General features: G+C 39.8%; 3 protein-coding genes across 3 annotated transcripts; 1 reads left to right on the plus strand and 2 right to left on the minus strand.

The window, feature by feature from the left end:
- Positions 1–1,111, plus strand: grpel2 (GrpE-like 2, mitochondrial; the record flags this gene model as incomplete). The annotated part of the gene is given in 7 exon segments (XM_080850483.1): positions 1–83; positions 220–379; positions 524–605; positions 783–811; positions 815–919; positions 923–1,060; positions 1,064–1,111. Coding segments are annotated over 7 exon segments (645 nt in total).
- Positions 1,112–14,517: 13,406 nt separating this feature from the next.
- On the minus strand, positions 14,518–15,809 carry foxi3a (forkhead box I3a; the record flags this gene model as incomplete). The annotated part of the gene is made up of 2 exons (XM_080845176.1): positions 14,518–15,071; positions 15,221–15,809. The coding sequence occupies 2 exons, from the start codon at positions 15,807–15,809 to the stop codon at positions 14,518–14,520; spliced, it is 1,143 nt and encodes a 380-aa protein (XP_080701302.1).
- Positions 15,810–19,052: 3,243 nt separating this feature from the next.
- On the minus strand, positions 19,053–24,594 carry lcp2a (lymphocyte cytosolic protein 2a; the record flags this gene model as incomplete). Its single annotated transcript, XM_080845186.1, is given in 18 exon segments — positions 19,053–19,178; positions 19,533–19,688; positions 19,839–19,913; positions 20,175–20,224; positions 20,331–20,398; positions 20,535–20,626; positions 21,189–21,303; positions 21,598–21,617; positions 21,707–21,786; positions 21,939–21,996; positions 22,122–22,225; positions 22,346–22,538; positions 23,127–23,170; positions 23,305–23,330; positions 23,458–23,523; positions 23,974–24,020; positions 24,253–24,315; positions 24,517–24,594. Coding segments are annotated over 18 exon segments (1,461 nt in total).
- Positions 24,595–25,584: the final 990 nt, after the last annotated feature.

Here is a 25,584-nt window from a genome sequence, read left to right on the forward strand (position 1 = left end):
ATGGCCATACGCAGTCTTTTATTTACGAGTAAACATCTTTGTGATTCTTTTTGGTTGCATCCATGTATACTGAACCATATCAGGTAAACAGGTTTAGACAAAAAAGATTTGACAGTTTAGAAAGTTTCTGCTCAAGGGAAAGAGTGCTCCAGCAGCGTCATTGCTTGGTGATTTGCTTCAGAATAACTGGTTCTTCTAAACCTCCTTTTTATGCCTCAGGTTCTCAGCTTGCTTCTTTAGCACAGCAGCCGAACAGCATAATGCAGGGGATGAGTTTCATGGTGATGACTCAAATGATGATGAGAGCCATTCTATCACCCATGTCAGAATGCTGGAGATGAGGGCCAGCAAACTGGAAGAACAAGTTCGGGACATCACGGTAGAGTCTAAGACCAGGAGTGCACATGTGCCTTTAGTATGTGGTCTAAGACCTTCCAGGTTTTCATATTGTGAGTTTCTATTGTTTCTGCTTGAGCTGTCGTCATCATGTGTGCAACCAACCCATGACATCCCACTTTTACAGGAAAGATATAAGCGAGCCCTGACAGATTCTGACAATGTCTGCAGAAGGACTCAGAAGTTTGTTGAGGATGCAAAACTGTTTGGTTAGATGCATTTCACTCTACCTACATCATAAATTGGTTCTGAAAAATCACTTCTAAATGAAGTGTATGGGTGTGAATGTATTACATCAAAAATGTCAGCTTTGTATGAGTGGGGACCATATTTTATACTCTGCTATTGTTTGCTCACTGTCACGTATGCTGTGATGTACTTTTCAGGGATTCAGAGTTTTTGCAGCGACCTGGTATAGGTAGCAGACCTCCTTGAACAGATGGCTGGGTTGGCAGGCCCAGAGGCCCAAAGACACTTCCAGGGGAGGAAACACATACAGGGCAGACTGCAGGATGTCTTCACTTAACATGGACTGGAGGAGATTAATCCAGTGGGCGGCACTTACGATCCGTACCAGCATGAGATAGCGTGCCGCATGCAAGCCGAGGGGGTAGAGCCTGGCACTATCACCGTGGTAACGCAGAATGGCTACACGCTACATGGGTGAACCATTCCGCATGCACACGTAGCCATTGCTGTGAAGACACAAGAATAGTCTTTTGTGGTGGTTTGACATGCCCCAGGGAGACTGGAAAAAAAGGTGTAACACAATGCCACCTTAGGAAGTTGTGAGCTTTTTCCACATAATTTTTGCGTTCGAATTTTGTTGTTTCATTTTGATTGATTTTGTTTGTTAACCTGAGAGTTGTTAGTACTTAATGGGTCATAACCTTCATGAAAATGTACCACAGCAAGACCTTCAACATGAGGCCTAATGTCCTACAACAATCAAAACATATAAAACTGTTCATTAATTTTGAAGGGAGGGACTAATAAAGTTTACTGTAAAATGTAAAATTAATTTTGTACATACAAGTGACTGTATGTTATGGATGTGAACAGCCAGTAACATTGAGATTGAGGCCAGATTGATGTAACAGTTTTAATTTCAATTGTTTAATCACAATTGAAGCATCGTATAACTTGTTTTTCAGTAATTACCCCAAAAAGGTTATGTTTTCAGTTTGGTTTGTTCAGTGGTTCCCAAACTTTTCATAGCAGGCCCCTCTTTTACAATGAGAAAGATGTTGCTTAGCTTTTCTTTAACATTGTTTCTACATTTAAACAGTGAATTGAAGCATCTTTCAGTTTCATCTAATCTGTTGGTTAAACTTAAATATTTTTTTAATTGATTAGATGAGAGCTCTTGTTTAAAAACGATCAATCCTGGCTGGATCTAATATGGTATTATCATTGGCTATGTATTGCTTTAGTCTTTGAAATGAATCAGTTTAGGCACATGTCTGTTGTATTAATATTTAGGCTACCCATCCCTCCTAACATATAGGCTAAGCAGTTGGCCCTGACTGTATCATATAAGTACAAAGTAGGCTATAATTGCCTCCGACTCTGCTGCCATTGATAATTGGACTAGTAATAATACAAATAATAAACTTTATTTATATAGCACTTTTCCTGCAAAAGAATTTGCTTTTCAGCAAATACATTACATGCACAAAGAAATTACACGCACAGTGATCCATATAAAAATAGACATCAAATAAACTTAAAAACTAGAATAGTTTGTCCCTGTTTAGGGTCTCCATTGTTTAGGGTTTATAGTGTAAGAGCACTGCCATAGATACTTGGACTAATACTCGATTGTTTAGGGCTTAAAGTGTTAGAGCACTTCCATAGATAATTGGACTGCTAGTCGACTGTTTAGGGTTTTCTTTCAATTTCTTCCACCCTCAACTCAACCCCCTTGCTGCGGCTCCGAATCCCTTCCCCACCCCACCCCACACTTTGGGAACCACTGGGTTTGTTTTTCTGTTTGTTTGTCAGTGGGATTATGCAAAACTGTCAGGCCGTTGTTCATGGAACTTGGTGGAGGGGTGCAGCAGGTTCAAAGAACGAACCCATTAGGGCGAATGTGAGATATGTCATTTGGCCATTCTAGTTAGCAATTTATTTTTACCCTCTAAATAATATTTTTTTTTTTATTGGAAATGATATGCATATACAAAACTCTGATTTTTGAGAATGTGATGGGCTTTATTGTACTGGAGATGTTAGAATCTGCAGTTTTTCCTCATGCTGAATGGTTTTGTATGCAGCTGAAGTGTAAGTGACATGTTGTGTGTGGATAGAAAAATAAACATTTGTTTTATTACTTCGGAAGGCTTTAATATGGCAGGTTCTTTAAAAAATAAAGAGTGGAATGCTCAAGTCAGTTACCTGATCATGAGGGTCCACAAATACCCAAAGAGAATTTACAGAATGTTTTCATTCTTGGTGTTGCAGCTGTCCAGAATGTACCATCTCAGCAATTCATGGTTTTCATTTAAAAAGTACTAGAAAAACTATTTCCTATTTCAATTTGAAATTAATAATGAGATTAAAGATAAAACAAGAAGGTAACTGATCAGTGCAAATAGGGTGTTACACGCTGATTTTCGTATTTTTCTCTCAGTTTGCGGATGGAACTATTTAGACTTGCCATTTGTACAGGATAAGTCCTCAACTGAAAATTCTATTTCTGACAATACGTCAAGAGAATTAGTCCCATATTTGTAGTAATACAATAACTTTAGACCACATAGTTTTTCACAAGATCGTCCAACAAGTAAGACCTAGTTGGGACGACACATGTGTTTATCTGTCCTTCACATGACAGTAAACCATCAAAATGAATTTGAAGATGGTAGCAAAACTAGTTGCATATAAAAACACACCCCAGAAAGTGGCAAATTGTTGCGAAGTGTTGTTTTAAAATGAACATTTGTTTTTCACAAGATTGTCCACCAGGGGGAAGTATGTTATCAAATACTGTCAGTAAGAGTGTCCCCACAGAGTAAGTTTAGCTGTATAATGCGGTGTAAGTGCAGGTCTATTAAAAAGTAATGCTATTTGTGATTTCAGCTGTTTAATACGGACAGCAGACCTCAGTTCTCAGGAGCTCTTAGATATCCACTAGAGGTTACGAGGATTGATCTCCGGTCTCCAGGTTTGGTGCTTCTCCTGTGTTTGTGGAGGCAACATGCTGCATGTTAGCTGTTGAAACTAATAAACAGACCCCACTTTCTGGCTCTCTCATCTCTAACCCAGGCCCAGATGCTAGTCACTTGTTTTCTCTCTGTTGACATTTAAAATATTTCATGTGAAATGGCCACCAATAATCAAGCTCCCTGGCTGTTTGTTGTTTTTTAGCTTGTACTTTCCCCAAATCATATAAAGGCAACCGCAGGAGAAGTGTTTCAACAAGAGGAACACACTGCCGAGCAGTAACTGTTGATAATGTGCTATCAAATCCATTCTAGGAATACATCCTTGAAATGCTCAGTGGATAAGCATCTTTGCAACTGCAAAACCTGCAGTAATATTCATCTGGATGGACATATTTAGTAGCTGGTCTTGTCTTGTGTTCATATGATTTTTTTTGTGTGGATTCATTCTATCATGGAGTAAGTAAATCCAGGATTTGCATCGACTGTGACCTACCTTTTTGGGGAGAAGACAAACATGATTTGGATGAGCTTGAGACTGTGGGCATGATAGTTTTGGATTGTTAATTGTTGTGATTTTCAGTCTGAAAAATGTTCTGACAATTAGGAAGGACGGAAATCTGACACAAATCAGACAATTGGGTTGGAATATGTTTTTTAAGGCTGTTGTATCAAGTAATTGTAAAACACAGGATTCTCTCAAATTGTCTGTGGATTTTCCATAAACAGGGAACTGCTTGAGCTATTTTGAGGAGCTTGTTTGCACTTCGCTTGAACATAAGCCAAAAGAAAGATAGTTCATGTAAACCGTCTGTTTTGGGCAAGAAGTGTGTGGCTTGGTTTCAAAGAAGAAACAAAGTGACAAGGACATCTAACTTTGTGTATTTGCGTATTTGTGTGTGTGTGTGTGTGTGTGTGTGTGTGTGTGTGTGTGTGTGTGTGTGTGTGTGTGTGTGTGTGTGTGTGACCTTGTGTGTCGCTGTTTATAGTCAATGTGTCATGGTACGAGGCTATGGATTTGGAGGATGGCACGAGTCACCTGTGTCCAGGGGCATGGTGACAGAGTGTGGGCCCAGTGCCTCCACAGTTTACTAAACAAGGCCGATTGGTCCTTTTCTGTTTTAGGAATAACACTTGCGTGCGTGGATGGTGTTTTATGTGGGTTTTAGATCACTGTTTTTTTTTCGAAAGGGCAGTTTCACTGCTAAAATTAGAAAAACAATAAATTAACTTGGCTTCTGAGTAAGGGTTGCTATGTCCTTAACCCATTTCAAAACAACTTGACTGCAAGTCGACTGTTTGGAGTAAGCCCTGTCCCACATCCAGAAATCTGTTCCTGGTTGTCTGTATTTCGTAGGAATGACAGAAGTTGTCAGAAACTGTGGTATCCAGATACAGTTAGATACAGTTAGATATTAGCTATGTTGTTAATCAAAACAACCTAGACGATTAAAGGCAATGTTCAGTCATATAGTCTTACTTTTCCCCCATATTTAAGTTCATCTTTATCTCTTTCTAGCTTCAGTCTTTCAGAACTGTGTTGACATGTTTTACGCGCAAAGTGTGCTGTCACATAGGGACAGCAGTGGGGGAAAAACACAATGGGTTCAGTTTTCAAAGTGATGGTATGGCTATGCTGTAGATGGCCCATTACAATGAGCTACCTCTTAACTGGCTGAATTCCTAGTCGTCTTGGCATTCGACGTTGTGTGTGTCGGTGTGTGTGCTATTTGGCATTGTCCATGTGGATGTTTATTGTGTCAACAAGCACCTGCTGCCTGCCCTTCTCCCCCTCACCCCAGCACACGCCACGGCGTCTTGGCTCCTATCCCCATCTTTCACCTAAACCTTTTCCTTTAGTGACTCCAGAACGCACATTAAGGATTCTCAGGAGTATTTCTGTTTCAGTTTGAATGGTCTGTGTTTTTAATGAACACACACAACTGACAGCCTGCACTTTTTTATCTGTCTTATGTTTTATTGCAAATGTCCCCCCCCCCCCCCCCCCCCCCCCCCCCAGAATAAAAAAATACTTGTAAATAGATTAGAATAAAATATAAAAAAAATTATAAAAAAAATAAAACAGTTCCAGTTATTAATGCCAAGAGCCAGCCTTGACCTTTGCCCTCCTTTCAAAGAATCCCTCTACACCCTTTCATTGTTCTATTTTTCCATCATGGACCTCTGTCTCTCTCTCTCTGTTGGTCTAGCTTGGTGTCTCATCGAGACAGGTGCTGATGGTGAAGCAGGTGTAATAGCCGTAGTAGTAGATTTATTGATTTAATCACATTCTGTTGAGCAGTAATATCCAGCCTCGGGCACAAAGCACACATTACCACTTACTGGCTCCCACTTGCTGACTTATCTATGGGCAGGCATGCTGTTGCTGTTCTTAGTTCTCTGATGGAGCAATGTATAGAGTCTTAAGTGTCCTAGAGCAAACTTTTACAGCCATATGCACTTGTCACTTGTCAAATCTTGTACTTCGTGTACTGGATTACCTGTGTTTTGCCGCAGTGACCCCCCTTTCTCTGTTTTCACACGTTGTCCAAATAAAAAAAAATTCTTGAGGTGATAAATTTCCCTCTCGGGGATGACACGGAGGACGTTGAGCATGTCAGTCAGGCAAGATCCGGCTGAAGGGCATGACTGGAGATAAAGACTTCTAACTGAAAAAAAGATCGATTTGGAGGCACATATTTCATGACAGAGACGGGCAAGACAGAGATAGAGAGAAGGAAAAATTTGAATAAGTTGGCAGTTAGGATAGATCAGTCGGAGAACTCTGACATCTCACACACGCATTAGACCACAGTGTCAGATGAAGACACCAGCGTGAATTTGATTTTCCTTTTTCAAATGTACAAGGAAGATTCCTGTAATTTGACTTTAATGACTTTCCTCTTTGTATAACTTGCGCTTTTTTATTTATTCCATTTACACAAACGTAGGTGCCACTAGAGAAGCCTTGGGGCAACCTGTTCTCTGAATCCCCCCACCCCCATGAACTTGTGGGAGCTTGTTCACTTTGACAACCCCATAAACCTCTGTCAGCCCTGCAGTTTACACCTGAGTGCACTGAAAATTTCCACTGTACAGATTGCCTAAGATCTTCTGTTGTTGTAACGGGTACAACAGGAGAAAGCTACTGATAGCGCCTGATAAACAGCCAGCAGCAAGCCACTATCCAGACAACTTATGTCACCCTGCAGTGGTACTATTTAAAGGACAGGAGGATTACGGAGAGACCTAGTATAATTAACTTTAAATAATTAAAGGATGACGTGTCTGCAAAGAAAGAAAGAACAAAAGACAGAATGGAATGAATGAATGAATGGGCTGAGGAAGAAGTAAATTTTTTCCCCCAAAAAAAGAGAAGAAAAATAGAAAAGGAAGAAGAATGAAAACTGATGAAGCGTCATCAGCCTGAAGGAACTGGAAGGTGAGACAGTTGGGTTCACCTGCTTCTCTCATCCTCCTGGCCCTGGCTGTGGTTTTACCCCACAGAGAGTTTTGTGAGCTGCAGGCTCTAACTGCAATTAGGAACCCCCCAAGAAACACACGGTGGCTGCAGATTCCCTCAGCACAGAAAGGGAAGATTTTCCCCTTTTAGATTGATCTCTTGTCAAAAACTGATCCTTAGGATTTGGATTAGGATTATCTGATAGAGATGGGCAGTATTTCAATTACTTGTATTTGAAATACTAGTAAATTCACTTTTGAGTATTTTGTAATTAGTATTCGATAGGCCTGATACAAAATTGAATGTAATTTGTAACAAAATACTTTAGAGTGGAGTCATTTTGTATTTAAAATACTCAAAATACTTTCTCCAGTGTTTAGGCAGAAGGAGATTTTTTTCTGTCGGATTCTACCACTAGACCATCTGATCTGCTTCTGAATGTCATTGTCGAATCAGGCATCAGTCAATTTGCCAAAAGTGGTGCTTCTTAAGGAAATCACCCCAGATCTCTCTCATTGACTCTCATGTTAAATCCATTTTTTTCACAAAACAGGGCTCAGGTCGAAAACTTAGATAGCTGTCTTGATCCTTGTCAATTTATCTTCATTAGTACACCGACTAAAAGGAGGTTCTTTCAAAGAGCGAATCGAGTTGTTTCACTGAACGTTAGCCATCTTGACAGAATGTGACTTGATCAAAGCCGTATGATGTCCTTATGCGCAATTACGTATGACGAAAGCATGGTGGGGATAGCCCTCCCGGAAGCCATAGAGATTGCAATGAGAGCCCTGTTTTGTGAAAACATGAAAGTCACACAGCTGCTGCCTGCAAAAAAATATATATACAAAATCAATCAAGTTGTTGTCTTTTAATAGCTTTGCTTAGTTACACTGACATTCTGTGACTGTTCTTCCTTTTTTACTGGGTTCACCAGAGCTTTGTGTACATTTTATAGCCCCGTAGCCAGGGCCCATATACATATTTATGTCAATCTAAATAGTCTGAATAGCCAAGTCACATTGCCAAAAATACTGATGTATACCTATATTCAGCGAAAAAATTACACTGACAGGTGTAATAGGCGGAATATGTGTGCGGGGGCAGGGGCGTGGCGGCGGCAGTTACAAACATAAAAAAAAGGATACAGGACTCAAATGTTTGGGAACCACTGCCTTACAAAACTGACAAGGGCCCCTCATAATAGCCTGCACCTGGGCCCGTGATAACTACGTTACGCCACTGAATAGCCCAAACCTGAATGTTCTGCTATACCAAATTGAGAGAAAACTGAAAATTCAGAAAAAGTATTTCCTGTATTTTCAAAATACAAAATACATGTATTGTATTTTGTTATACATGTATTGTATTTTGTTACATTTTCTGGCAACAGTATTTTGTATTTTATTTTGATACATTTATTTGAAGGGTATTTTGTATCAAAATACATTTTGATGTATTTTTGCCCATCTCTGTAATGTGGGTAGGTGGCATTCATAAAACTGAAGTAAGAACATTTCAAGCAAAAATGAAACAATAAAATATTGCTTCAACAGTATATTTTAATACTGTAATCTTTTTTTTTGCACTGAAAGTTCTTATAGTCTCCAGGAATGTATAATCCTTGAACACAGCTTTATAAAATTGTAAAGTATTAATGTGTAACGAGTTCATGAGTCATGCAGTGGTGGATCTCCTGACTTGATGAATTAGATTTGTGTGTTTTTGTGTTTGGGTGTGAACACAGCTTGGTCTCCCTGAGTATCAGCAAGATCTGGGTGACACCAGTCAGCAAGTCGTCAGTAAGGCAAATCTCACAACGCATCACAAATATAATCCACTACCCAGACAATAACTCTTCTGATATACAGCTCATGGCGGCAGTTGTTGAGCCCTCTTTCTCTTTCTTTATGTGTGTGTGTGTGTGTGTGTGTGTGTGTGTGTGTGTGTGTGTGTGTGTGTGTGTGTGTGTGTGTGTGAGAGGTGTTTGTTTGTAAAATGATGTTTACTCCTGTGCTCTCTATCAGTCTTGTCTGTCCTGAGTGAATCTTGTGTGACTGGTGAGGCACTATAGGGGTAGGCTGCAGGCTAATAGGGGTCTAATGAGCCACCACTGGGAAAAGACAGGCTGGGACAAGATACGGAGAAAGTCAGATTCGAAGGCCAAAAAATCTAGTCTGCTAGTGTCAAGAAGACTCTCTGTCACTGCTGGTGTGTGTGTGTGTGTGTGTGTGTGTGTGTGTGTGTGTGTGTGTGTGTGTGTGTGTGTGTGTGTGTGTGTGTGTGTGTGTGTGTGTGTGTGTGTGTGTGCGTGCGTGCGTGAGTGCGTGCGTGCGTGCATGCGTGCGTGCGTGTGTGCGTCTGTCTGTGTGTGTGTGATTTCTATTATATGTATATTTTGTGTCTCTATAATAATTCAGAACCTTCTTGCCACAACCTGTAATCTCTATCATGCAATGACACCTAAGACTGTCCCTTTCAATGATATCAGAGAGAAAGAAATTACCCTCCTCCTCCCTGAAACCTTTTCTGAGAAAAGATATGCTTTAGCCTCCCAGAAATGTGTTACCAAAAGCAGCAGGTGTTCTTCAACAACCCTTCTGGAAAGTGTCATCACATCTTTCCAACAGAATTTTCAAACTGTAAGTTCATGGAATACTACGTCTGGAATAAACAAATCTATGGTTTCAGAATGATCTCCCCTTATACCTGATTTCATTACAGCAGAGGTGTATCACCCTTATTCGGGTCCAAATTATCTTCCATGATTGCTGAATTTAAAAAAATGCAGACGTGGCTTACTAAAGCATTGATTGTTTCTACAGCGTTTGGCTTCTCTCCCAATGCAAGTTTCTCTCTGCCAAAGTCTGATTCTCGTGACATATGTAAACAAATGTGCCAGCATAGCGCAGACACTAGATTTAACGGAAGATTGAAAATGGGAGTCATTACTGCATCCCAAAATGAACAGACTTTAACACTGTTGGGCTGAACTTACTGACACTTGCCGTTGGCTTTACCTCAAATTGCCTTTTAATTAGTCACGTTTTACCTTTAAGGGGATGAGGTGAACAAAAGGATAGAAAAACCTTTGCTTGCTCCTAGTTTGAAGACAAAACTCTTCGCTGACACAGATCCCACACATGACCGGATGGACTTTGATCACAACCAGAATTCAGAATTTCATGTAATTTGTGTACAGGGATAAAAATAAATACACTTTAATAGATATATTTTCCAGAAAGACAAACTGGCCAGAAAATATTAAATGAGACATTAATGAGGAGAAAGATGCTGTGAATCCTTTACCTTTCTTTTACCAAACTGGCAACTGTCCTTCCCTTATACAAATAGATATATTACCTTTTTATGATGCTATGTTGTCAATTCTGTAAAAACCTGAAATTGCTGGTATTCACCATCATAATGGCAGTAATGTGGCATGCCCTGTAACGTTTACACATGACAACAGAAGACTGATAATCACCTTTATCACAGATCTGCAGATAACTCTGACATGTGTCACTCACACAATCACACTCAAAATTCAAACATCCAGGTGACCTCGCCCTGCCAAATGCAAACACACACACACACACACACACACACACACACACACACACACACACACACACACACACACACACACACAGGCGTCCTCGTCTCTTCCACTGTATTGAGGCAACAGGCCCCAATACCATCTCAACAAGTCTGAGATGGGGCAGTCTATTCAGATGTGTAATCATGATGAGCCCCCTCTTGTTCAACGACAGAATAAGTGTGCCTGGTGTTTAGTGACACATGTCACTTCAATGGGGCTGCATTGTTTGTAAACACAGACTCCTGATTGGAAGCACAGATATGGACGTGTCGATTAAGGATGCCCTCCAGGTTGATTGAGCACAGGTGTGGAACAAACTGTTGAATCTCTGCAAAGGGAGACAGCAGATGTCTGTTTGCTCGATGTATGTCAGTGTTAGCCGCTGTATTTTATCAGCACTATGGATGCTGGTCCAAAACCTTAAGACCTACCAAGATTCTAAGATCCTAAGATTCTACCAAGTATCTCAATCTACTCGATTTTTTACATGATTCAAACTTTAAGGTTTAAGTAGGAATGTCTTGGAATGACCGTTGTGTTTATTGTGTATTTGAGTTTTCAGTTAAGCCTTTTATGTTTGTTATGCTGGGAACACCTAATGTGCTGGATTACAAATGTCTGGGGCCAATGCAAATTTCATCTTGATAAAAAAATGTTGAACACGACTGTAAAAATATTACCTCGATAATGGCTCACTGCAGATATAGCCCATGATTAACTGGAACCATCTTGCAAGTGGGGTCACATAGGATGCTTGCTCTGCTGGAATGTAGACAGATATGGGAAAGGCTGTCTTGATCTTTATTTGATGTAGTATATTAACCGATTCTACAAATTGCAGGAACTATTTGTTTTTGGTTTCAACTCTTGAGACAAAAATAGTGTTTGTTGAAGATACCATTATTAATACATTTCATTACCTTTATTATTACTATAATAACCATTATACTAAATAATAATAAAAAAGGATGGCAATTCTTGTTTCATTACACATACATAAGATAGAGTATAAATCACCATAGATATCACCATAAAATATCACCAATTTAAGAATCTTAATTATATGAAGTATAAAAAAACATATTTGTAACAGAGGGGGAGAGCAGTCACCCCACCCAGGTCTATGGGGTGCCAAATCTGCACCATCACAGGTACCCTGACAAGCTTATTAAGGCCCCCAAACTTTTGAAAAAGTTATCTGAGAGCACAAATGTCTTTGTGTGCTCGAACTATTCATAGTGCTCCTTTCCTTTTTTCACTATAAAATTGTAGAAAACAAAAATAATACTCGGTGACAAAGGGAGAGAGCAGTCACCCCACTCTGCCTTGAACCCAGGTCAATTTTCTGATCAAGTCTTATACTATCCAGGTGTTATGTATTGTATGTTAAAATGTGGTCCTTGTGTGTATTGTATGTAGTTATTTGGTCATTGTCTTGTCAGATCAATGCTAATATTTATAGTAGTATATCAGAACAATACCTTTATTTCATAAATATTGGCATATGTATTATATCAATTTCATCAACAAAGCAATCATTCTAAATGGGAGAAGGATGGCACATGATTTCTTTGTTTGTGGTTACTTTCTCATAAATAGGGATGTTTGAATATTTAAAAAACACTGGGTGAACTGCTGTTGTAATGTGGCCCCAGAAATAAAATGAAATCATTTGAGGCTGCATTCGTGTCACTTCACTTTAATTTAGAAATTGAACACATGTCTCTCCCCTGCCCTGTATACTGTACATGTGCGCTATTTGCAACTGATATTTCAGCCATTTGTAACTAACCTATGTTCTGTTATGTTTGTTCCACAAAAATGACTTACAAACAGAACCAACATTGTCCCACTTTTTCAATATTTCTCAGACTGACTTTTTTTAATTATGTAAATTCTCAACAATATAAAAACTATTGTATTCCATGGAAAAGGCAGACTCACCATTCTGTCCATTGACAGTTAAGTAATCTGAGACGGTAATTTGAAAGGGGTAATTTGGTTTTTGAAGAGGGTGACAGAACTCGCTGAGGCCTGCAGGATAAAGTGGTTGCTCAGCCTCTCACTCCTGTGTCAGTGTGGTGATCTCAGAGAAGATCTCAAATAAACACAGTACGGTCTGTCTGCTCCTCTCTGACTGATGCCTCTGCTCAGAGATCCTTCTCTTCTCTCTAGATATGGGAATAATCTTGCAGCTTGGTTCTCCCCACCCCTAGTACTGCCAAGTCAGAGGGAAGCAGAAGGGACTGCCATTCCCACGCTATTAAGCTTCTGATCACAGATGTTGACCTCAGCATTTCAGAATCTACCTCAAAGATATCTTTATGTGAGAATTGTTTGTCAGCTTTTGCATTGGACTATGGCTCAACCGAATGGAGGTGGACAAAATTAACTCACACTGCAAAAGATGTACCTTGATATTCCTACAGCATTTTAAGAATTGAAAGATACCATAAATGGTAATGGTTAAATTATAACATGTTGAGACCTCCTCTACCTCTACGAATTCTACTGTTCCATACAATCTTTTGTATGTGAACAAGAATACACATTGTATTTGTATTGGTCTTTGTCCATCTAAATTGCACCTTAATTTTCTGAATAACCAATACTGCAACTGAGGTCAGTGAGGATTAACACCCATTACTTCTTCAGTGCATTGTTCAAGCTTGATAGAGACTCATTTGAATTATAATCAGTAGAATCACACCCTTAAGGGAGGTATGTGGCAGGTGGATTGTACAATTTAACATGTCCAAAAGATTCAATTCAAGAGGCCATCCAGAATTAACACAAACCACACCCAACCACACCCTTGGCTGAAGGCTGACTCTCCCTAATGATTGGTTATCATCAATTACTGTGATCATTTTTTTGTTGTTGTTGTTTCATAGCTTCAGTAGATGCATAATTACTGATATGTGGACTAAAAGTGTTTTGTCCGCGAAATGTAATGAACCACAAGATCTTGAGGAACAAGTTAAGCTCCATTTATATTTTCTGACTGTCAAACCAGTCCTTTTTCTTTGTGTTTTTTTTTCTTATCCTCTATCCAGCCTGTTGTTTAACGGTTCTTCTACATGTCTCGTGCAAGCCACCTCGCTTAGTTTGAATCAGTGACAGTATTGATGAAAGATAGCAGAAATTTGAATTCACGGCCCCTCAAGCAGTGGGCTTACCCATAAATCTGTGTGATTTGTATAAGATTGTGTTACATTTCCTTTTGCATGCTCATGACTCTATGTCTGTTCATGAGTTATTTTGCCATTTGGGCCACTTTATCATTTCAACTTAATCTTACATCAACCTGTGACACATACTTTTATGTTTTAACATGTTTTTATTATACAATTTTGAAGACAAGTTGTTGAAATACAGTCATCTCTCCCAAATATAAATACAGTGCATATATATGGGTTTATAGGTATATATTACAAAGAAAATAAAAAACACAAACACAAAATCTATTTACTACTGCACTGGTTAACAAACAACAGTAGTAATTCCTAGGATATAATTTAGCACAGCTTTTCCCCATGAATGTAATTGTTCCTCATAAGATTTAACTAGATCCAAATGAACTTAAGCGAGAAATAAAACCAGCACTGGTAGCCTTTGATCATAACCTCAGATGTGCTTATCAAACGAACAGTAAACTGGCAGTCTGTTTGGCTGGAATTACACGATGTCAGCACAGCAGCCAAGACTGAGACCAGATAGTGTAAGCATTCGCACAGCAGTGGAGTGGAGGGGAGGACAGTGCTGAGTCAGGCACTAGCTATCAGACTGCTCACAAGGCTGTCCCTTCATGTGCCTGCGGGCAAACACCCAAGGGCCTCATCTGTGACATCTCTGCCTGCGTTTTCAGTTTGTCCGTTAAAACTTGTGACGCTATCTCAGACCTCTGTCCCTTCCCCCCGGTACACCAGTCCGGTCGTCTCCATGCCTTGATAGGCGCTGCCGGCGAAGTGGCTGAGGAGGGAGTCGGTGTAGACCCCTGAGAAGTGTGACGGGGAGGAAGAAAGGGCGGTTGGTGGAGGGATCTGGGCCTCCCACTGTGGGACTGTTGCGTTGGGGGAGTACGAGCTGAAGCCCTCTGCCGGAGAGGCCCTTTGAGAGCCTTCGAGGGGCAAACCCAAGGGTAAGGGGCGGAGCACCGTGTCCCCACCTAATGTACCTGAACTCGGTGACACCTCGGTCATCTGGGTCAGGAAGCTCTTCAGGCAGGGGGAGGGGCCCACAGAGTCTGGAGTGGAGCCCCGGTCTGAGGGGCTGTGGGCCTCGGCCAAGTGGCCTTTGGGGCTGGACTCAGCAGAGGTCGGACCAGCAGAGCTGCCATTCTCCCCTTCACTCATCAGGGAGTCAGACTTCCTCTTCCTCTTTCTCCTGAAGTTGCCATTGTCAAACATCTTTTCACAGTTTGGATCCAAGGTCCAATAGTTCCCCTTGCCTAAAGAAAAATAAGACACATATTTGTTTTAATGTCAGGGACAAATAGAATTACATGGAAAAACAACTTAAAATGCAGAATGTGTGAACAAGTTGGATGAGTAAAATTCTGCCATCTGCACATTAGAGAATGAAATCTTGATTAATTACCTGGGTCATCATCGTCACGGGGCATCTTCTTGAAGCAATCGTTGAGCGAAAGATTGTGTCGTATTGAGTTCTGCCAGCCAGCCTTGCTTTTGTTATAAAATGGAAAGTTGTCAGCCACATACTGGTATATTTGGCTGAGAGTCAGGCGACGGTTTGGGGCCCCATGAATGGCCATGGCAATAAGGGCAGAGTAGGAGTAGGGTGGCCTAACCAGCTTCATTAGGTCCTCCTGAGATGGCAGAGAAAACCAGCTCAGGTCTCCTCCGCTGGCGCCCGGGCCCAGGTACGGCCTCGGCATGCCGTAGTGTTGGGACGCAAATGGATCATTTGGTGTCCTCGGGGCTCCTCCTAAGTAAGGCATACCGTTCATCCCCGAGCTGTTGAACCACAGGTACGGGTTAGCAGTTGCGCCGGCGTAGTCTCCCAGGTCGTAGGTAGGTGGTAAGGTCTGCTGCGGGCTTGGCAGAGGTGGCGGACTGTAGAAACTGTCACCGTAAAGGCTGAACTCCTGGGGCTCCTGAGGTCCCATCGTCTGAAACTGGGCCCCTACCTGAGTAGGTGACAGACCCTGTGGCACATAGGAAGTCATTCTTACAAAGAAAAGTCCTGAATCTTAAATACTGATGATGGCTTTCTCTGTCTCCTCCGGTGGAGTTAGTTCTGCTGACTTTAGAGAGTCTAGCTCTAGGAGGTCTGTCTGTTGCATCCTGAATTGCCACCTGTTGTACCTGGTTTATACAAGCTTGGCGACGCCTCTGTCCATTCTGATTGGTTGTCTCTTAGGAGTGTCACACCTCATTTGTTCCCTCTGTGTTAGCAAGGTGTGGAATGTCTCCTGGCTTAGGAATATTCCACTCAGTTTCTAAATATTTAGTTTGACATTTCTGATGAATTTGATTTAGTCATCCTTTTGAACTACATATAATAGCCACACTCAAATACACACACAAAATGACAGAACTTGTCCTCTGAACAGTGTACATAACATTTATTTCTTAACTGGACTATGTGACTACAAAACTAAGTTTAAGGGTTTCACATTTAAAAACTAAAACCTACTAAATACATATGCCATAGGTTTACATAGACCAGAATGCTTTCAAAGGTCCTGGAAAGAATTCTGCTGGATAGATGAAATTAACTCCACAGTTGACCTATTTGGTTTTAAAGCTCAACATGGCAAATTCAAAGGAAATTTGTGAAGAAATATAGAGGTAAAAACTCATCAGTTTGTATGCTTTGTTGATACTTCCAAAGCCTTTGATTGTCAAAGAGGGGTGTCCAAATACAATGTGAGATTTCTAGTTTACTGGTATGTCCACCAGACTATGCCAGTACAATGGGGCAGTAGTGTCTCAGCCCCATGTGGGGTCGTGATCTTGCCCCCAGTTTTTTCTCTCTTTATATTGATTATTTGTCCAAGCAATTGAAAGCCTGTAAAACTTGGTGCATGATTGGTAAAGTATTATTTATGACCAATGACTACTAATATATTATGTATGTTGCATATTATGAATTCAGATGATCTTGTAGTCTTTAGCCCATGTTGCTCTAGTATCGTCACTATATGTTCTGTGTGTGGTATGGAACATGATATTAAATATAATGCCAGTAAGACTGTCATCATAATCTGTAGAACCAAAGAGGACAAATGTATATAATGTCCTGACTTTAAAAAGTTTGACACAAATCTGAGTGTCAAATCTGAGGTTAAGTATCTTACAAATTTCATTACAGAATTTATGACAGACGATTGAGATATTTATAGACATGGTGTATGCACTAGCCAATATTCTCTTTAGTTTAGTGTGGAGTGAAGATGGCTCTCTTCAGAGCGTATTGTTTTCGACCTTTAAGAAGCTCTTGAAGACCCAACTCTTCTTATGTAAAATTGTATTTATTGTGACACTAGGTCTCTATTGCTCTTAGCTTGACTGTTCTCTCCCTTGAACGGCGCCTTTGGACAAAACCGTCTGCTAAATGACTAAATGTAATGTAATGCACTCTATACTGCACACTTGTGGTCAAACTACAGAAAAGCAAGCATACATGCTTATAATGATGCCATGAGAATAACCAAAGAGTCCTAGAGGGTATAGTGCGAGTGGAATGTTGGTGGCTGCAGGAAGGATACTTCACACACTGTTTTAAGAGCGCTTGTGTATTAATGTATTTGCCGGCTTAATGAATCTGAAAATGAAATCGTCTTCAGGTTTGGTTCTACACACTTCAAATCCTAGTTGTGGAGACATTGGTACAGTTGTCTCTTTGTTGGATACTGGTGTGTGTTCTTTTAAACCATTAATTCTTATTGTGCTTAATATATACATGTGTATGTATGTCTTTTTAGATGTAATTCATTTTATGTGATGTCTTGTATTTTTTCTGGACCCCGAGTCTATAATAAAGACTAATTTGATTGATCAGTTTGATTGATTGAGTGATACTAGGACAAGTCTTTTGAATATGAATGTTAATTTGTTTACCTGTTGGAATCATTAACATTAAAGGAATCAGATAGTTGTTTTGTTATCTTTAGCATACTCTCCGCCCACGAACTACCTACAAGACATCACTCTTAAAAGGCCTGTGTTGACCACTCTTTTATCAGTATAATTTACATGAGAATGCAATGCCCTGGGGCTCAACCCCTTCACATGTGCCACAGTCCAACTGAAAGTGGTCCACTTGTCAAAGCACTTGTTCTCCGCCCCAGGTCCATGATTTTACAGAGATGCCAATTCACTTGCCATTTCTCTTGATGTTTCAGACAGCTTGAACATTGAATAATGTAGGTGATTAAACTATATATTTTATATTTGTATTACAATAAGATTTTATAGTCTATGTTCATGTTTCTTTCTACTACCTATACTTTACTATTCAGACAAGAATGGTACTTTCACCAACTGCTCTCCAAGAGTGTCAATTTATGTGTCATGGAAGTGTTAGAATAAGGAGCATGATTTTGTCATCTTTACATTTACCTTCCACAGATTGCCCCACAGCCCTGTTACGGGATACATTGCTACATGAAAACATTACTGAGTACCACCGTCTTCAGTGTTGTTCATAATCCAGCCAAATTTGGAACTCTGCAGGCTGAAATATCTCATATAACTGGTTGCATAGAATTTGCCCACACTAAAGAACTGATGAATCCTGCAGTATGAAATATGAGTTAAATGGAGGTTATAGGTTTTAAAGTCTTAGATCTGGAAGGCAACCCAAATTGCCCTCATGAGACAATACATATGAGCCATTGCTTTATTGGACTTTCTTCACACCATCTGGTTTCTTGGCAAGTTAAAACATTGGCCACAATTAACACACTGCAACATTGTGATTTGTCTGTAAGTAGCCTACGCTACACATACACAAAGTAATATAGAGTGTCCAAATAAGATTTCCCTCGGCCTCAGTGCCCCACCAAGTCCAGTACTCCACATGGGGTACGCTACAGTTTTTTTACACACATATGTAGGGCAGTATGAATGACATTAAACTCTACAATTTCTCAAAAAAGTTACAACACTGATATATAATGTAACTGGTTTTAGAAACACAAATCCAGATGGCGCCATCACTGTTGAATATTCAGGAATAGTCCTCCAACTATGATTTTGAGTGATACCATTTCAGTGGTGATGTCCAGTCAAACATAAGGGGATCAAATGACTGTAAAACCACTATTTCAGCATAATTTGTGTGAAACTGTAAAAATCCAGCTGTTCAAGAATATCCCATTACAGTATGATTTACATAAATAATAGTTTTGCTCTCGGTGACTAATACTGGCCAAGTTTATTATGTTTGTGTGCTCCGAGAAGATTCAATGTCCTGCTGGATGAATTAGAGGACACTGATTTTGCTGTCCCGAACCACGATTTTTAGCATCTATCAGAAGCAGTGGCATATGCTTGTAGTTCTCAATGATGTCCCTGACAGTTGGAAACCTCTGTGATAAAAAAGAAAAGCAGGTTTGTAACGGTTACTGTCGCTTGGGTTTTTATACTGTACAGGTGCACTGTGTAGTTATTGCTGTCAAAAACGCCAAAATGATTTTGAAAGGACAATGCTATATTGATGGTTATACTGGATGGAAACAAGATGCATTTACAGTAATACACAGCAATATAGTGAAACACAGTTGTCTTCCTGCCCTTGCAGAATTGCATCATGCTAAATCTATAAATATTTTCATCAATCTATTTGACATCTGTTGGTATTTTGACATATTGCACTTTTAACTTAAAACATTGTCTCTACATTATAATGTGAAAAACAACAACATAAAATTAAAATGAAGCACCTCTGTGGCTTTTAGGCCTGTGCCCAGCAGAAAAGCCTGTTGCTGGGTGTCATAGCGGATCTGGATGTTGAAGACTTTGCTCTGGTAGAGGACCATGAGTGTGTAAGGCTGGGCTGGCGAGCCTCGTGAGCTGTCCCTCACAAGATAGGCGCCGTCCTAAAACATACACGTGTTACATTTTAATACCAAATGTAACTAATATGTATAATTTTGGAACATTCCTCAAAACCAGTTCCCATATAAAACAATATTGGATTTGATGTTGTCCGTTAACTTTTTGTAATCAACTTATTTTTTGTAAAGTACCTTATTTATTCCCCACAATTCACCCTCTGCTTGTCCACGGGTCACCTGACCCAAATACCACATAGGGTCCATGTCCTACAAAATGAAAACAACATGGAAGTATTTTCTTGCCTTAACCAATCTTTATACTTTGAGTAAGGCTGCAAGACATTTTAAATTCCACTGTTAGTATACCATGCCTCTGGTAATAAGTCACATCTCTGAACAAGTGGTACAACACTGCAACCTGCTGGGTGAATAGCCTCACTTCCATTACGAACCATTTCCCAAACTTTATCCCTTATTCCTTTGAATTAATCTCAAGCTCTAAAACTCTGAATAATTGTAAAAGGTTACCTGGCCTGAATCAGGAGCTCTGTGTGGTGAAGGTCTCCTTGAATTCTTCACTTTGTTGAGTGAAAAATACCACAAGGGAAGTTACAAAAACATCAATTTTGGGGAAATCATCTTTGGATTTGTAGAGTCCTCTCCAGAATGGAACTACATACATACCTTCTTGTAAGTGGCCAGGTAGAGATTTACTTCCAGGCCCAATGACAGAACCACCAGTAGATGGCCAACTAGGAAGAACAGTGTGAAATGTGTGGATATGCAATCAATACAGATGCAAGCATTTTTCTATTTGTCTGGTGGCTCTAGGATTAGCCGTAGTTTCCTCTTAGAGACAAACAAAGCCACGGCCCTGGAAGAACGTACCTGTCACCTGGCGGTCCATGTGGCGAAGGGCGGGGAGAGGGGTTCCTCGGCAGGGGAAATGTGTTGGAGCTGAATGGTAGTCTAGGCTTTTGCTCTGAAATCAAAACATTTTTGGGTCAGTGTTGTTGTACGACACTCAACATAGATAGAGGTCATCGTATTTCAGAACAAGGGATGTCAGAGCATGGATAAGAATTCATACCTTCGTGACTGAACTGAAAATTAAAAGGTAGAAAACAATATTAGGCCATAAAGTTGATACATTTCCATTAATGGAACACAATTTCACGAATGATCTCTCTAACAAGTCACTACGCTTCATGTTTTGCCAACCAGTAGCAGTGGTATATTTTCTATCAACCAATGCCTTTCAAGTGATGTTGCATAAGAATTTCTCTGGAAGAAGGTTTCAAGTTAAGTTAATTTATGTACTTACATCCCCAGCTGGTTGTCTGTAAAGAAAGAAAAAAGATAGGGGGGCATTTGCTTGTGCCTCCAAATGCTGACACATGACACAAAAAAATGCGCTTAACAAGACAAGATGTATGTTCTATGAACTATGAACTATGTTCTTGTGTAGCATATCAGAAAATAAATTCAGGGCATGTATAATCCTTCAGCGGAGAGCAAGTTGGGTGGTACAGAAGGGGTACAGGGGTACGTTAGAGGGGCCAACCTGACAGGGGGGCCTCTACACGCTGCAGAAGCACTCCTTTGCACACCTGGTCCTGGGAAAGGAGGCTTGGCCAGTGGATCAGAAACAGGAGGTCTGGAGTAGAAATATTGTTATGCTGCAATGCTGTGTTGTAAAACTGCTATGAGGAATTTGGTTATAGGGGCCACCGCTGGAGGTTGCCATCTCTCACTTATCTCCAAGTCTACGCCGCAACGCTTGTAACCATGTCAAACATGTCATGTCACCACTATCTTTGTGTTCATTTTAAATATTAGGCTGCATTGTAGTCTTAAAAGGAGTAGAATTCTGGTTAAACCTCACCTGTAGGGCAAGACTTATAGCCTAGATCTAATGTGGTCATTTAAGCGTGTGTTTGTCCGGTCTTACCTCTTTCCTGGTGGAGCTGGCTGTGGAGCCAGATGAAGTAAAATTAGTCTTAATAATTAAAGAACATTGGAATATACTATCTATTCAGATAAAGATGTATCACACTCACTCGCTCCAAAGTCGAAGGTTTTTTACTGCGATCAACACGAGGTGCACCTGGACCACCTGGACCACCAGGACAAGGGGGCACTTGTGAAACACATTCCAGAGTGTCATGACAAAAAGAACAGCAAAAAGAATAAAACAACGTCACACATATACATACACAATCACCATAGTCACACATGCACACACCTATGAGAGACTGCATAATATAACTTTATAAACACTACAGCACTTACGCCTGTTCTGTGGTCTCGAAACAGGTCTCTGTGGAGACTGATCTGCCTTTGGACGGACCTACCAAAAGAAAAATATGGAAATGGTGGGTAAGCTTTGCAGTTCTTGTGGCAAAAGATTAGCATAAAATTCACAAAGTAGACAATGATATTTTATGAACATAGTGAAGAGAATTCCTGGTTTACATTCGGGCGAGGGAAGGGCAGAGCGGGACCTGGTCCTGGTCCTGGGCGCTCTGGAGGCACAGGAGGCTGGTTCCTCATCGAAACACCCCGAGCACGATTGTCGCCTGAACAGACATCACAATAATGCACACATAGAATTTAAACGTTATGCATACGATGAGATTTCTGTGGGAATAAACAGTTAGATAAGTAATTGTATAAGGATTTAAAAATATGGTGTGTACCAATGTATTCACTATCGGCGTTGGGCTTAGAAGGACATATCTGATTCACTACGTCAGTCTTTTCTGATGGGGGAGGTTCGTAGTCACTGTCAGCATGTTCTTGATCATCTGGTCCATCTGTAGGTGACTCATAATCACTATTACCTCCATCATCTTCTGATATTGGGGATTCATAGTCGTCATCGCTTTGATCCTGAGTATCATAGTAATAAAGAATAAAGGAATATTACCCCAACTTTGACATTTTCCAATTTTAATTTTGATGGTCAATGGTCATATGATGAAGACGTATGATGACACGTGTGATGTGATTCCTATGAACCAAACAGGCTATTCGCTAATGTTGTGCTTTTGGGCAAAAACCCAGAACATTAGTTTGGCATAAGCTTATCAGCACACTGTCTGCATTGAAAAGCGAATGCGTCAAATCGCACAGGAAGGTCTGCAAAAGGGTTCTGATACAGAACTTGCCAACACTGCCGATAACAATTCCTCTGAGGCACTGAAGAAGTCTCAGCCATTGTAGCCTTTACTGGGACTTCAAATAGTAAATAATCCCCAGCAATTTTTTAAATACTGACATAGTCTGAACCTTTCATTTGGAGATGTTTGAGGAGAAATGGGTAGAAGGAATACTCTTGAGTGACAATATCTTCATCTACTTCTTCATCATGTGCAAATGTAAATGAGCTTTAACTTATTCTATACTACGGTTGTGATTAGCATGTACGTAATACCTATCGAATGTTGATACAAATACAGTGATAATAACATCACTTACAAATTCATCAGGATCCCAACCAACCGGATCATTTCGCACCAATTCTAGAAAAATAAAAGGAATGGTTAGCTCAAAGGAATTATAAACTATAAATATATCAACATACCAGTGTATCTTCAAACATATTAAAATATACATTGGAGCTTTAATTGATTTGATACATGAAATGAGCATGTACCTGGCTCAAACTTTGTGGCCGGTGGTCTGTGAAAATAGAGTAATATACCTTATCTTATATTCAACATATATGGTCAAAGAAATGTATTTTACCATAACAATCTATGGACAGAGACATTTAATGCACCATAGCCACATAAGTATTGTTGCTTGCCTTTTAGGAAAGAGTCCCCTCTTAGCCACATTCGTGTTGATTTCACGGCTGATTTTAGAAATTAGTCTGTAAATGTCATAGAAGGATATGTCGCAATGTTAAACCTGGCTTATCCTTCAACTGACTTCTAACATCACATCATCTGGATGTGTAAGAACATCTATTACTAAACAAAACCTATTACTCTGCTGGGCAGTACAATAGTCGGTGGTAATAGTGTTGCTAGTGGTTACTGGTGACCTCAGTATCAGAAGCTTGACAGGAAGTGCCACTCTGACTTGTTCTTCATCAAAAATTTCACTCACTCTGAGTTACCAAATAAAGAACTTGATGAAGTTTTCCTTCATGATCGCACATGGCTTTTTTATCGATTTCCTGATTTTCCTCCGAATTCATTAAATATCTATTCCACTTTGTAAACATTGCTTGTAGTTGTATCTCTTCTGATCTATGTTTGCCTTTACAGTGAGGTACCAACTGTTATCAACAATTGTAGTAATGCTTATGTATACTTACGGCACATGTAGTTTTGGAAATTTCTGCAAGTCATTTTCTGACATGTTCTAGAAAAATAGAGAGACGCCACAGAATTCCTTGTAATTTCTGAATTCAGCACTTCCCAAATCTGCAATTGATGTGCCATGTCTGCTATGAAATGACTAACCCAAAACACAGTTTGTGGGTTTTTACACTTCCTGATTTCTTTACCCTGACATACTGAAAACTGAGAATAAACAAATAAACTTCTTAACCAATTTATCTGGATTATTTGCCAATGTAATGCAGTATGCTCACCAAGAATCTCTGACCATGTATGTGGTTCTTCAAGATAACTTTATCACAGCCAGCCAGATCCCGCTGTGAATGCAAACATAGAATCCACCTGATTGGTGAAGAATAAACTAGTGCACATACAAAACACACAGCAAATGCACCATAGAGATGGCACAGCATCTCTACCATAAGATATTGAACATGGATATGGAACAAATGACAATAACTGTATTCTTGCTTCATTTGTGCCGAAAGCATTTGAAATGCATTGACAAATGCACTTACCCTCTTTGAAAAAAATGCGGCCAATCGGTCAGCATTCCAGTTCATGACCTCTGATTTTTGTGGAATTTCAGAACTCATGATTACCCAGTGTAGCACTCAATAATCAATCCAGATGAAAGAATAAACGCAAAAAAGAGATTGCCTGCAACTCCGAGCTGTTATAACCCACGAGTCATGTCCCTCCAGAAGTTCTCACTAAAAAGAGATTCCTCAGCTTCACCGATATCAGCTCTATTTAGAAAATATTTGACAATGGTTGTTTAGATCAACCCACCCTCACAGAAATAAAGGAGGGTTACAGACAACAAAGTTAGAAAAATGGCGGCATTGCACCATATGCCTATCTAAAGGTCAAACAGTTCAAAGTGGAAGAAAATACTTATTCAGTGCAACAACATACATCCATATGGTTTGTGAAGTTCCAAAATATCTGTAAATATCCGAGATCTAGGCATAACTCAAATTGTATTCCAGAAACGGAAATATTAGCTTGTGATTCACTTTTAAGTTAACAGAACACTGAGAAAAGAAAGAATGAAACTGACTTCCGCCTGTGCTTCCTGTTGATGACAGTGGTACATAACAGGGGAAGTACAACCCTTTGAGTTGAGTATAATTAGTTCTACTTTACTGGAATGATTTTACATACTTTCTTCAAATTCAAAATACAAGATGTTGTGATCAGTTAAACTTATATGGCATAACCAGAGACATTTGGAATATCAGTGTTGTTAATCGTAAAGAACAACAAGTATTCACAAGTTAAATTAGTTAGTATGGATTATATAACCCAATACATACAATAATCGCTTTCGTAGAGGCTCTGATTTTTGTTAGCTTGACGTTTTGAATGTAGTCATAGCTGTTACATCTGTGCCACTCTATTAAACCTTGGCAAACATGACAAAGTTTTCCACATTTATGTTCAATGGTCTTTAAGATACCACCAATTGGCTGTTGGTTTAAGACTGACTAACCAGATAGGCAATTGACTCAATTAATTTGTTGAATAAGCTTACAGTTATTGAGTCGTACAATAATGAATGATACACAAGAAGGAAGCTCCAC

Source organism: Sprattus sprattus (assembly GCF_963457725.1).
Source record: "Sprattus sprattus genome assembly, chromosome: 1".
NCBI classification, from domain to species: domain Eukaryota; kingdom Metazoa; phylum Chordata; class Actinopteri; order Clupeiformes; family Clupeidae; genus Sprattus; species Sprattus sprattus.